Below are 13,581 nucleotides of genomic sequence, written 5' to 3'. Positions count from 1 at the left end.
TTTGGGGCAGGTGATGCGGCCATGTTTGTGACAACATGCACGTGATGTGGCCGTGTTTGTGACAGCGTGCAGTGATGTGGCCGTGTTTGTGACATCAGCAGACGAGTCACAATGGAGGGTGGGGTAGGGGTTGTCAGGAGCTGCAAGAGAGGCAGCGCTGTGGCACTTCGCCTCGGCCTTCAGCGATGTGCGGTACGCACCTGCTAGCGGCTAGCGGCTATGGCTCGGGTGGTGTTCATCACCCTGGCGTTTATGGCAATTACCCTTCTGGGGATTCTCCTCATGCGTGGCGATATGCATGAGCAGGTTCGGCTGCGTATGGAGCAGCTGAGTCGGGACACGGCTCAGCTACTGACCAAGACGGTGCAGTGGAAGCAGCGGCAGAACTGGGCGGCCAAAGGAGCCCCGCTCCTTGCTGCCCTTCAGCACTGGCAGATCTGGGCCTTTCCCCAGGCTTTCTCCTGTTCTTTGGCCTCATCTGGAGCATCAGGAAGACGAGATATTTGCCAGGGAGCAGCAGCATGATCTGGATCATTGCTGCGATCCTTGTTGTCTTCCTTAAGACCTTCATCTCCTCATGAAAGTGGCTCGGAAGGTCTTCATCGCCTGGCGTTTATGGGAATCATCCGTCTGGGAATTCACCTCACGCCTGGCGATATGCATGAGCAGGTTCAAGCTGCGTATGGAGCAGCTGAGTCGGGACATGGCTCAGCTGCTGACCAAGACGGTGCAGTGGAAGCAGTGGCAGAACTGGGCGGCTAAGGGAGCCCCGCTCCTTGCTGCCCTTCAGCACTGGCACATCTGGGCCTTTCCCGCAGGCTTTCTCCTGTTCTTTGGCCTCATTTGGTGCATCAGGAAGACGAGATATTTGCCCCGGAGCAGCAGCATTATTTGGATCTGTGCTGCGATCCTTGCTGTCTTCCTTAAGACCTTCATCTTTCTCATGGAAGTGGCTCAAAAGGTCTTCATCGCCCTGGAGCTTATGGGAATCATCCGTCTGGGAATTCACCTCACGCGTGGCGATATGCGTGAGCAGGTTCAGCTGCATGTGGAGCAGCTGAGTCGGGACATGGCTCAGCTACTGACCAAGACGGTGCAGTGGAAGCAGTGGCAGAACTGGGCGGCCAAGGGAGCCCCGCTCCTTGCTGCTCTTCTGCACTGGCACATCTGGGCCTTTCCCGCAGGCTTTCTCCTGTTCTTCGGCCTCATTTGGTGCATCAGGAAGACAAAATATTTGCCGCAGAGCAACAGCATTATTTGGGTCTGTGCTGCGATCCTTGTTGTCTTCCTTAAGACCTTCATCTTTCTCATGGAAGTGGCTCAAAAGGTCTTCATCGCCCTGCTGTTTATGGGAATCGTCCGTCTGGCAATTCACCTCACGCGTGGCAATATGCATGAGCAGGTTCGGCTGCGTATGGAGCAGCTGAGTCGGGACATGGCTCAGCTACTGACCAAGACGGTGCAGTGGAAGCAGTGGCAGAACTGGGCGGCCAAGGGAGCCCCGCTCCTTGCTGCCCTTCAGCACTGGCACATCTGGGCCTTTCCCGCAGGCTTTCTCCTGTTCTTTGGCCTCATTTGGTGCATCAGGAAGACGAGATATTTGCCCCGGAGCAGCAGCATTATTTGGATCTGTGCTGCGATCCTTACCGTCTTCCTTAAGCTCTTCTTCTTCCTCACAAAAGTGGCACGTATGCTGGCCTGTATCGGCAGCAGCCTGAAAAGGTCCAGAAACAAGGAGGACGACGACAATGAGGAAGAGGACAGTGACTCAGACGAGACATGGGACCTGGGCAGAGTTTGGGCCTACAGCACCGAGTGGCCAGCACCGTACATGGCTGACAAGTGCCAGCTGGTGGAGGAGCTGGTGGATGACCTTCTGCGCACCTGCCGAGGACAAACCTGCCACAGCTTCACGCCCCAGCTGCAGCCGGCCATCGGGGTCTGCGTCTATGAAGAATGGAGCACCCACGATGGCAATGTCATCTACCAGCTGCTCGTGCCTGTGAGGCCTCCTCCCGGGCACACCTTCCATGTGGAGCTGGACGACGCGGAGGAGACAGCCACGAGCAGGTCCTGTCTGCGCGTGCAGCTGGAGTGCACCTGCACGAGGGAGCGGCTGCTGGGGGACATGCTCTGCTTTCTGCACCACGATCAGGAGGAGCTGAGGGAAAAACAGGGGCCCAGCTTGCTTGACACCTTCTGCACGGGCTCCTATCTGCACGTGGAGAAAAGCGCGCTCTGGCTCCAGGACCAGGTGAAAGCAGCCTGGAGGCATCTGCCTCAGTCGCGTGACTGCCGCCTGGAGCTGCTGCCCTCCCACCGCTCATGCAAGATCCGGCTGACCACCCCCTCCAACTGCACCTTCACCATCGAGATGACTCTTGGGGTGCAGCTTGATGAATCGGACACATTCCTGAGCATTGAGTAGGCTCAGGATACGTTGCTGTGATCTTTTCTGTTTCCCTCTTTCAAAGTATGCCATTCTCTTACTTAAATAAATTGGATACCATTGTTAACACCAGCGCTCCTCGTGTAAGAGTTTTCTTTTTTGTGTCTATAACAGAAATCAACACTTAGGAATAGTTTTGCTTTGAACACGGCTTTTTTTCAATCTGTCATTTATTGCTAAGGCTCTTTTCCGCAGCTGCCTTTTGTTTCTGGTAGGTAGGAATATGGTCAATAGCATCAAGACATGCTCAGTACCACTGAGATGAGGATGCAGGAGGAGCTTGATGCCTGAGGAACTTTGCTGAGCATCGAATAGGCTGAAGCCAGCTGCACCAGCAGCACGGTGCGGCCAGAAAAGTGCGCTGAGGCGGACCTACAGATTGCCAGGCATACGGCCAGGCATGCCCGTCACTCCAGCTTCTACCTCAACTGTCTGCGGACCTGCAGTTGTCTGCTGGTGGGCACAGCTTTTTGCCCCAAGCCCTGAAGATGCTTGTGACTTGCCACCTGACAACCGTAGCCCTCTGAAGCCTGGAGCAGGAGGAATTGCCCCTGTGGCTGGATGACGTCCTGTGACACTTCTGCTGCTGCCTGGAGTACACCTCAGTTGCTTCCTTTTATGATATGAGAGGGTGATTTTTTTCTATGATTTGCAGCTCTAAAACGGGGAGGAAGTCTACAGGCAATCCTTCAGAGCATCTAGAATATCAAGAAATCCTCTTAGACTGTTTCTTAGTAGCATCATACAGCTACCGCTTCCATTCTTGTGTCAGTTTTTCACTGTTCAGCTTTACATATTCATTTACAGATTTCGTGGTATGTTAGGTACATTAATTCTTTAGCCAACTAGTGGAAAACATAAGGAATGTTCTACAGTTTCCCTTTGTCTCTAGGCTTAGAGAGGTGCTGAATTTCCTACATGAACAGTGACTTTTTTCCATGCACTAAGCTGAAAAGCTCTTGCCCCTAATTTGTAGCCTACATTAGAGTGTAAGCTGGCAGCATTCCTGTTCATACTTCGGCAGTACTGTTCCACCAGTGAGGCATGGCACACGGATCATGCTACCAGTCTAATTTAACAGGCAGTCATGTGGCTGTGTTTGTGACAGCGTGCAGTGATGTGGTCGTGTTTGTGTCAATATGCAGTGATGTGGCCATGTTTGTGTCAACGTGCAGTGATGTGGCCATGTTTGTGACAGCGTGCAGTGATGCGGCCATGTTTGTGACAACATGCAGTGATGTGGCCGTGTTTGTGACAGCGTGCAGTGATGTGGCCGTGTTTGTGACATCAGCAGACGAGTCACAATGGAGGGTGGGGTAGGGGTGTCAGGAGCTGCAAGAGAGGCAGCGCTGTGGCACTTCGCCCTCGGCCTTCAGCGAGTGCGGTACGCACCTGCTAGCGGCTAGCGGCTATGGCTCGGGTGGTGTTCATCACCCTGGCGTTTATGGCAATTACCCTTCTGGGGATTCACCTCATGCGTGGCGATATGCATGAGCAGGTTCGGCTGCGTATGGAGCAGCTGAGTCGGGACACGGCTCAGCTACTGACCAAGACGGTGCAGTGGAAGCAGCGGCAGAACTGGGCGGCCAAAGGAGCCCCGCTCCTTGCTGCCCTTCAGCACTGGCAGATCTGGGCCTTTCCCGCAGGCTTTCTCCTGTTCTTTGGCCTCATCTGGAGCATCAGGAAGACGAGATATTTGCCAGGGAGCAGCAGCATGATCTGGATCATTGCTGCGATCCTTGTTGTCTTCCTTAAGACCTTCATCTCCCTCATGAAAGTGGCTCGGAAGGTCTTCATCGCCCTGGCGTTTATGGGAATCATCCGTCTGGGAATTCACCTCACGCCTGGCGATATGCATGAGCAGGTTCAGCTGCGTATGGAGCAGCTGAGTCGGGACATGGCTCAGCTGCTGACCAAGACGGTGCAGTGGAAGCAGTGGCAGAACTGGGCGGCTAAGGGAGCCCCGCTCCTTGCTGCCCTTCAGCACTGGCACATCTGGGCCTTTCCCGCAGGCTTTCTCCTGTTCTTTGGCCTCATTTGGTGCATCAGGAAGACGAGATATTTGCCCCGGAGCAGCAGCATTATTTGGATCTGTGCTGCGATCCTTGCTGTCTTCCTTAAGACCTTCATCTTTCTCATGGAAGTGGCTCAAAAGGTCTTCATCGCCCTGGAGCTTATGGGAATCATCCGTCTGGGAATTCACCTCACGCGTGGCGATATGCGTGAGCAGGTTCAGCTGCATGTGGAGCAGCTGAGTCGGGACATGGCTCAGCTACTGACCAAGACGGTGCAGTGGAAGCAGTGGCAGAACTGGGCGGCCAAGGGAGCCCCGCTCCTTGCTGCTCTTCTGCACTGGCACATCTGGGCCTTTCCCGCAGGCTTTCTCCTGTTCTTCGGCCTCATTTGGTGCATCAGGAAGACAAAATATTTGCCGCAGAGCAACAGCATTATTTGGGTCTGTGCTGCGATCCTTGTTGTCTTCCTTAAGACCTTCATCTTTCTCATGGAAGTGGCTCAAAAGGTCTTCATCGCCCTGCTGTTTATGGGAATCGTCCGTCTGGCAATTCACCTCACGCGTGGCAATATGCATGAGCAGGTTCGGCTGCGTATGGAGCAGCTGAGTCGGGACATGGCTCAGCTACTGACCAAGACGGTGCAGTGGAAGCAGTGGCAGAACTGGGCGGCCAAGGGAGCCCCGCTCCTTGCTGCCCTTCAGCACTGGCACATCTGGGCCTTTCCCGCAGGCTTTCTCCTGTTCTTTGGCCTCATTTGGTGCATCAGGAAGACGAGATATTTGCCCCGGAGCAGCAGCATTATTTGGATCTGTGCTGCGATCCTTACCGTCTTCCTTAAGCTCTTCTTCTTCCTCACAAAAGTGGCACGTATGCTGGCCTGTATCGGCAGCAGCCTGAAAAGGTCCAGAAACAAGGAGGACGACGACAATGAGGAAGAGGACAGTGACTCAGACGAGACATGGGACCTGGGCAGAGTTTGGGCCTACAGCACCGAGTGGCCAGCACCGTACATGGCTGACAAGTGCCAGCTGGTGGAGGAGCTGGTGGATGACCTTCTGCGCACCTGCCGAGGACAAACCTGCCACAGCTTCACGCCCCAGCTGCAGCCGGCCATCGGGGTCTGCGTCTATGAAGAATGGAGCACCCACGATGGCAATGTCATCTACCAGCTGCTCGTGCCTGTGAGGCCTCCTCCCGGGCACACCTTCCATGTGGAGCTGGACGACGCGGAGGAGACAGCCACGAGCAGGTCCTGTCTGCGCGTGCAGCTGGAGTGCACCTGCACGAGGGAGCGGCTGCTGGGGGACATGCTCTGCTTTCTGCACCACGATCAGGAGGAGCTGAGGGAAAAACAGGGGCCCAGCTTGCTTGACACCTTCTGCACGGGCTCCTATCTGCACGTGGAGAAAAGCGCGCTCTGGCTCCAGGACCAGGTGAAAGCAGCCTGGAGGCATCTGCCTCAGTCGCGTGACTGCCGCCTGGAGCTGCTGCCCTCCCACCGCTCATGCAAGATCCGGCTGACCACCCCCTCCAACTGCACCTTCACCATCGAGATGACTCTTGGGGTGCAGCTTGATGAATCGGACACATTCCTGAGCATTGAGTAGGCTCAGGATACGTTGCTGTGATCTTTTCTGTTTCCCTCTTTCAAAGTATGCCATTCTCTTACTTAAATAAATTGGATACCATTGTTAACACCAGCGCTCCTCGTGTAAGAGTTTTCTTTTTTGTGTCTATAACAGAAATCAACACTTAGGAATAGTTTTGCTTTGAACACGGCTTTTTTTCAATCTGTCATTTATTGCTAAGGCTCTTTTCCGCAGCTGCCTTTTGTTTCTGGTAGGTAGGAATATGGTCAATAGCATCAAGACATGCTCAGTACCACTGAGATGAGGATGCAGGAGGAGCTTGATGCCTGAGGAACTTTGCTGAGCATCGAATAGGCTGAAGCCAGCTGCACCAGCAGCACGGTGCGGCCAGAAAAGTGCGCTGAGGCGGACCTACAGATTGCCAGGCATACGGCCAGGCATGCCCGTCACTCCAGCTTCTACCTCAACTGTCTGCGGACCTGCAGTTGTCTGCTGGTGGGCACAGCTTTTTGCCCCAAGCCCTGAAGATGCTTGTGACTTGCCACCTGACAACCGTAGCCCTCTGAAGCCTGGAGCAGGAGGAATTGCCCCTGTGGCTGGATGACGTCCTGTGACACTTCTGCTGCTGCCTGGAGTACACCTCAGTTGCTTCCTTTTATGATATGAGAGGGTGATTTTTTTCTATGATTTGCAGCTCTAAAACGGGGAGGAAGTCTACAGGCAATCCTTCAGAGCATCTAGAATATCAAGAAATCCTCTTAGACTGTTTCTTAGTAGCATCATACAGCTACCGCTTCCATTCTTGTGTCAGTTTTTCACTGTTCAGCTTTACATATTCATTTACAGATTTCGTGGTATGTTAGGTACATTAATTCTTTAGCCAACTAGTGGAAAACATAAGGAATGTTCTACAGTTTCCCTTTGTCTCTAGGCTTAGAGAGGTGCTGAATTTCCTACATGAACAGTGACTTTTTTCCATGCACTAAGCTGAAAAGCTCTTGCCCCTAATTTGTAGCCTACATTAGAGTGTAAGCTGGCAGCATTCCTGTTCATACTTCGGCAGTACTGTTCCACCAGTGAGGCATGGCACACGGATCATGCTACCAGTCTAATTTAACAGGCAGTCATGTGGCTGTGTTTGTGACAGCGTGCAGTGATGTGGTCGTGTTTGTGTCAATATGCAGTGATGTGGCCATGTTTGTGTCAACGTGCAGTGATGTGGCCATGTTTGTGACAGCGTGCAGTGATGCGGCCATGTTTGTGACAACATGCAGTGATGTGGCCGTGTTTGTGACAGCGTGCAGTGATGTGGCCGTGTTTGTGACATCAGCAGACGAGTCACAATGGAGGGTGGGGTAGGGGTGTCAGGAGCTGCAAGAGAGGCAGCGCTGTGGCACTTCGCCCTCGGCCTTCAGCGAGTGCGGTACGCACCTGCTAGCGGCTAGCGGCTATGGCTCGGGTGGTGTTCATCACCCTGGCGTTTATGGCAATTACCCTTCTGGGGATTCACCTCATGCGTGGCGATATGCATGAGCAGGTTCGGCTGCGTATGGAGCAGCTGAGTCGGGACACGGCTCAGCTACTGACCAAGACGGTGCAGTGGAAGCAGCGGCAGAACTGGGCGGCCAAAGGAGCCCCGCTCCTTGCTGCCCTTCAGCACTGGCAGATCTGGGCCTTTCCCGCAGGCTTTCTCCTGTTCTTTGGCCTCATCTGGAGCATCAGGAAGACGAGATATTTGCCAGGGAGCAGCAGCATGATCTGGATCATTGCTGCGATCCTTGTTGTCTTCCTTAAGACCTTCATCTCCCTCATGAAAGTGGCTCGGAAGGTCTTCATCGCCCTGGCGTTTATGGGAATCATCCGTCTGGGAATTCACCTCACGCCTGGCGATATGCATGAGCAGGTTCAGCTGCGTATGGAGCAGCTGAGTCGGGACATGGCTCAGCTGCTGACCAAGACGGTGCAGTGGAAGCAGTGGCAGAACTGGGCGGCTAAGGGAGCCCCGCTCCTTGCTGCCCTTCAGCACTGGCACATCTGGGCCTTTCCCGCAGGCTTTCTCCTGTTCTTTGGCCTCATTTGGTGCATCAGGAAGACGAGATATTTGCCCCGGAGCAGCAGCATTATTTGGATCTGTGCTGCGATCCTTGCTGTCTTCCTTAAGACCTTCATCTTTCTCATGGAAGTGGCTCAAAAGGTCTTCATCGCCCTGGAGCTTATGGGAATCATCCGTCTGGGAATTCACCTCACGCGTGGCGATATGCGTGAGCAGGTTCAGCTGCATGTGGAGCAGCTGAGTCGGGACATGGCTCAGCTACTGACCAAGACGGTGCAGTGGAAGCAGTGGCAGAACTGGGCGGCCAAGGGAGCCCCGCTCCTTGCTGCTCTTCTGCACTGGCACATCTGGGCCTTTCCCGCAGGCTTTCTCCTGTTCTTCGGCCTCATTTGGTGCATCAGGAAGACAAAATATTTGCCGCAGAGCAACAGCATTATTTGGGTCTGTGCTGCGATCCTTGTTGTCTTCCTTAAGACCTTCATCTTTCTCATGGAAGTGGCTCAAAAGGTCTTCATCGCCCTGCTGTTTATGGGAATCGTCCGTCTGGCAATTCACCTCACGCGTGGCAATATGCATGAGCAGGTTCGGCTGCGTATGGAGCAGCTGAGTCGGGACATGGCTCAGCTACTGACCAAGACGGTGCAGTGGAAGCAGTGGCAGAACTGGGCGGCCAAGGGAGCCCCGCTCCTTGCTGCCCTTCAGCACTGGCACATCTGGGCCTTTCCCGCAGGCTTTCTCCTGTTCTTTGGCCTCATTTGGTGCATCAGGAAGACGAGATATTTGCCCCGGAGCAGCAGCATTATTTGGATCTGTGCTGCGATCCTTACCGTCTTCCTTAAGCTCTTCTTCTTCCTCACAAAAGTGGCACGTATGCTGGCCTGTATCGGCAGCAGCCTGAAAAGGTCCAGAAACAAGGAGGACGACGACAATGAGGAAGAGGACAGTGACTCAGACGAGACATGGGACCTGGGCAGAGTTTGGGCCTACAGCACCGAGTGGCCAGCACCGTACATGGCTGACAAGTGCCAGCTGGTGGAGGAGCTGGTGGATGACCTTCTGCGCACCTGCCGAGGACAAACCTGCCACAGCTTCACGCCCCAGCTGCAGCCGGCCATCGGGGTCTGCGTCTATGAAGAATGGAGCACCCACGATGGCAATGTCATCTACCAGCTGCTCGTGCCTGTGAGGCCTCCTCCCGGGCACACCTTCCATGTGGAGCTGGACGACGCGGAGGAGACAGCCACGAGCAGGTCCTGTCTGCGCGTGCAGCTGGAGTGCACCTGCACGAGGGAGCGGCTGCTGGGGGACATGCTCTGCTTTCTGCACCACGATCAGGAGGAGCTGAGGGAAAAACAGGGGCCCAGCTTGCTTGACACCTTCTGCACGGGCTCCTATCTGCACGTGGAGAAAAGCGCGCTCTGGCTCCAGGACCAGGTGAAAGCAGCCTGGAGGCATCTGCCTCAGTCGCGTGACTGCCGCCTGGAGCTGCTGCCCTCCCACCGCTCATGCAAGATCCGGCTGACCACCCCCTCCAACTGCACCTTCACCATCGAGATGACTCTTGGGGTGCAGCTTGATGAATCGGACACATTCCTGAGCATTGAGTAGGCTCAGGATACGTTGCTGTGATCTTTTCTGTTTCCCTCTTTCAAAGTATGCCATTCTCTTACTTAAATAAATTGGATACCATTGTTAACACCAGCGCTCCTCGTGTAAGAGTTTTCTTTTTTGTGTCTATAACAGAAATCAACACTTAGGAATAGTTTTGCTTTGAACACGGCTTTTTTTCAATCTGTCATTTATTGCTAAGGCTCTTTTCCGCAGCTGCCTTTTGTTTCTGGTAGGTAGGAATATGGTCAATAGCATCAAGACATGCTCAGTACCACTGAGATGAGGATGCAGGAGGAGCTTGATGCCTGAGGAACTTTGCTGAGCATCGAATAGGCTGAAGCCAGCTGCACCAGCAGCACGGTGCGGCCAGAAAAGTGCGCTGAGGCGGACCTACAGATTGCCAGGCATACGGCCAGGCATGCCCGTCACTCCAGCTTCTACCTCAACTGTCTGCGGACCTGCAGTTGTCTGCTGGTGGGCACAGCTTTTTGCCCCAAGCCCTGAAGATGCTTGTGACTTGCCACCTGACAACCGTAGCCCTCTGAAGCCTGGAGCAGGAGGAATTGCCCCTGTGGCTGGATGACGTCCTGTGACACTTCTGCTGCTGCCTGGAGTACACCTCAGTTGCTTCCTTTTATGATATGAGAGGGTGATTTTTTTCTATGATTTGCAGCTCTAAAACGGGGAGGAAGTCTACAGGCAATCCTTCAGAGCATCTAGAATATCAAGAAATCCTCTTAGACTGTTTCTTAGTAGCATCATACAGCTACCGCTTCCATTCTTGTGTCAGTTTTTCACTGTTCAGCTTTACATATTCATTTACAGATTTCGTGGTATGTTAGGTACATTAATTCTTTAGCCAACTAGTGGAAAACATAAGGAATGTTCTACAGTTTCCCTTTGTCTCTAGGCTTAGAGAGGTGCTGAATTTCCTACATGAACAGTGACTTTTTTCCATGCACTAAGCTGAAAAGCTCTTGCCCCTAATTTGTAGCCTACATTAGAGTGTAAGCTGGCAGCATTCCTGTTCATACTTCGGCAGTACTGTTCCACCAGTGAGGCATGGCACACGGATCATGCTACCAGTCTAATTTAACAGGCAGTCATGTGGCTGTGTTTGTGACAGCGTGCAGTGATGTGTCGTGTTTGTGACAGCGTGCAGTGATGTGGCCGTGTTTGTGTCAATATGCAGTGATGTGGCCATGTTTGTGTCAACGTGCAGTGATGTGGCCATGTTTGTGACAGCGTGCAGTGATGCGGCCATGTTTGTGACAACATGCAGTGATGTGGCCGTGTTTGTGACAGCGTGCAGTGATGTGGCCGTGTTTGTGACATCAGCAGACGAGTCACAATGGAGGGTGGGGTAGGGGTGTCAGGAGCTGCAAGAGAGGCAGCGCTGTGGCACTTCGCCCTCGGCCTTCAGCGAGTGCGGTACGCACCTGCTAGCGGCTAGCGCACTGGGGACAGTCAGTACAAGCTGCAGGGACACGGCTGGAAGGAGCCCCTTCTGCCCTGCCTGCGTGGGCCTCCCCGCTTTCTGTTCTGCACGGAGACAGGAAGCGTTTTGCGGCAGCGTGATGCGCGGCTACCTTCATCCAGAAGGGCGAAGGTCGCCTGCTTGAACTCCTCGGTTCACCCCTGGAACGGGTCGCGCGTAAGCAGCGAGTCGGGCAGCACTGCGCAGGTGCTGACGTGAATGGGCTAACCCCCTCTGCCTTCACACGACTCTGGGTTCCGAGGTTTCCCTTCTGCATTTGGTGCCGGAAGAGTATTTTCGCGCTTATTTGGATTTTCACTGTGTCTTCCAGCCCTTTAAACTTATCTACTGATATGTTGGATTACCACGCTGTATCGTGATCCTGTTGGCAGCTTGGCTGGTATAGAAAGGGTTGCATGAGCAGGGCAATGGGGGCAGGAGCCCGCTCGCGCTGATCGTAGGCTCCGTTGCCATGGTGCCAGAAATTGCGAACGATATGGGTCTCTGCGTTTCTCTTAGACCTTCATTTTCTGGTGGCAAGTTTCCGCTGGTTGCGTCTGCATCCTACTGGAAGGAGCGTGGTTGATGAGTGGTGCTCGCGCAGAGTCATGAAGCATGCAGATGCGAGGGGCCTTTTGCTTCAGCCTACGCTCCAGGCTCCTTCGGCATTGATCAGAACGATTTTCGGCGCGCTTATTTTTGTCTGTCCTTACTTTCCTTATTTCCTCTAAAAGTCATATCTGGCTTGGCAGAGCCTAAGTCCACTGGCGAAGGGAAACCAGACAGCCTGACTGGCGATGCTCCCCAGTGCCACAAAGTGAAGTGCCACGGTAGATGGGTGCTCGGCTCCGGGACCGCCAATTACCCAGCAGCGCTGGCGCGTTATGAGAGGGTCAATGCATGGCGTGGCCTCGGATTTGGGAGCGGAGGGACCGGTCTGCCGGGCAGCTGGATGGCGGTGGGACGGTGGGTGTGTTCCGTAGGATGGAAAACACCCGCTGCTTGCTTTGGGTCCTACTGCTGGAAACCTGGTCAGGCGGGAAATGCGAGGCGTCTCCTGACGCCGCTGAGCTCTGCCCCGTCATGAAGATGGAACCCAACTCCCTGATGCTGTGCTTGGATCGATTCCACATTGGGGTATGTGGTTTTCCTAAGAGTTCACTATATGGTACTTAAACCGCTCTCTTAAAGTTTTCTTTTTTTGTTTAAAATCCTTCTAGTTTGCTACAGTTTTTTATCGTATTTGCTAAGTCTCAGCTGCTTGTCGGTGGTGGAAGCAGCAAGCGCCAGCCCGTGGGCAGGCATGCCGGTCTCTGTGTGACTGCCAGACGTGCGCAGAATGTGGGCGTGATCACTGCCCTGCCCTCATCCCTTAATGACAGTCTTTGGCCTGGCCTGAAGTGTGAACCTCACGACTGCGCGGAGGAGCCCCTGTGGCGGAGCTACTCTGCGCGGGAGTACCGTTGCTCTAGAGAGGTTTTGCTTATTGCACTAAAGGGAGAGGATCCTTCGGCATTAGTCAAGAACAATGTTTATAGCAATAAGTCGTCCATTCTGGTTTCTTAGCTTTCAATTTTAGATTTTGAAGGTTTCTGCCATATGGAACTAAGGATTCACATCCTTTGTTCAGAGGGTGATCACTGAACGGACTTTCCATGCATAGTGAAGCTGGCCTTCCACTGGGCCGCACGTGAATGTTCCCTGCGCGGCATGCTTCAATAAGTATGCGGGCAGCATATTGTCTGTGCACGTCATTGCCTTTTTTCAATGAGTATGTGCTGTTGCAACGCTGATGGCAGTGAAGGGCATGAGGCGTTGGACACTGATGTGCGTTTGTACGTGCAGTGGCTGTTGTGCAGGGAGACTGGGGGTTGGGAGTCAGGGCTGCAAGGCAGCCGGCCCGCCTCGGTAGGATGGGTCCACCGCAGCGGCTACCTTGTGGTGTTACCTGCTTAGCATTCCCTGGATTACAGCGGGCAGCAGAGGTCGGCGCGTGGGCACGAGTGACCGGCCAGACGCCGCGGGCATGCGCCGGCGCCAAGGAGCCGTCGGCAGTTGGCCTTCCCGGCCCTCTTTGGCAATCGGCTGGACAGTAGCAGGGAGCATGTGGTCTGCTGGCCTTGTGCTCTCCTCCTCCCATGAAGTGGCTGAAGCTCACCCCTGCTATGAATCTCTGGGGATTATCACCGGCATTGGTTAGGGAGAGGCATGACTCCTTCAAGCGTCTAAGTGGAGAATGGTACCGTCCTGCGCTTCAATGGCATCTGGGCTTTCCCAGCTCCTTTTGGTATGGATAGGAAGACAGAATGCCACAGATGGTGCGCATCTTGCTGTCTTGCTTCAACTTCATGAAGTGCAGGTACCGGCAGGAACGCGTTCACTCCGCT

General features: G+C 54.0%; 3 protein-coding genes across 3 annotated transcripts; all 3 read left to right on the top strand.

The window, feature by feature from the left end:
- Positions 1 to 1,048: 1,048 nt before the first annotated feature.
- On the top strand, positions 1,049 to 2,695 carry LOC146541868 (uncharacterized). Its single transcript, XM_085215463.1, has one exon. The coding sequence runs from the start codon at positions 1,070 to 1,072 to the stop codon at positions 2,426 to 2,428; it is 1,359 nt and encodes a 452-aa protein (XP_085071589.1). The 5' UTR covers positions 1,049 to 1,069; the 3' UTR covers positions 2,429 to 2,695.
- A 1,996-nt stretch (positions 2,696 to 4,691) lies between these two features.
- Positions 4,692 to 6,338, top strand: LOC146541867 (uncharacterized). The gene has a single exon (XM_085215462.1). It carries the CDS (start codon positions 4,713 to 4,715, stop codon positions 6,069 to 6,071), a length of 1,359 nt encoding a protein of 452 aa, XP_085071588.1. The 5' UTR covers positions 4,692 to 4,712; the 3' UTR covers positions 6,072 to 6,338.
- A 1,996-nt stretch (positions 6,339 to 8,334) lies between these two features.
- Positions 8,335 to 9,981, top strand: LOC146541866 (uncharacterized). The gene has a single exon (XM_085215460.1). It carries the CDS (start codon positions 8,356 to 8,358, stop codon positions 9,712 to 9,714), a length of 1,359 nt encoding a protein of 452 aa, XP_085071586.1. The 5' UTR covers positions 8,335 to 8,355; the 3' UTR covers positions 9,715 to 9,981.
- The last annotated feature ends 3,600 nt before the right edge of the window (positions 9,982 to 13,581 follow it).

The sequence above is a fragment of the Meleagris gallopavo genome, unplaced genomic scaffold (assembly GCF_905368555.1).
Source record: "Meleagris gallopavo unplaced genomic scaffold, MGAL_WU_HG_1.1 scaffold_48, whole genome shotgun sequence".
In the NCBI taxonomy this organism is placed as follows: domain Eukaryota; kingdom Metazoa; phylum Chordata; class Aves; order Galliformes; family Phasianidae; genus Meleagris; species Meleagris gallopavo.
The sequence above is the reverse complement of the archived record's forward strand: the minus strand, read 5'-3'. Positions and strand labels throughout refer to the sequence as shown.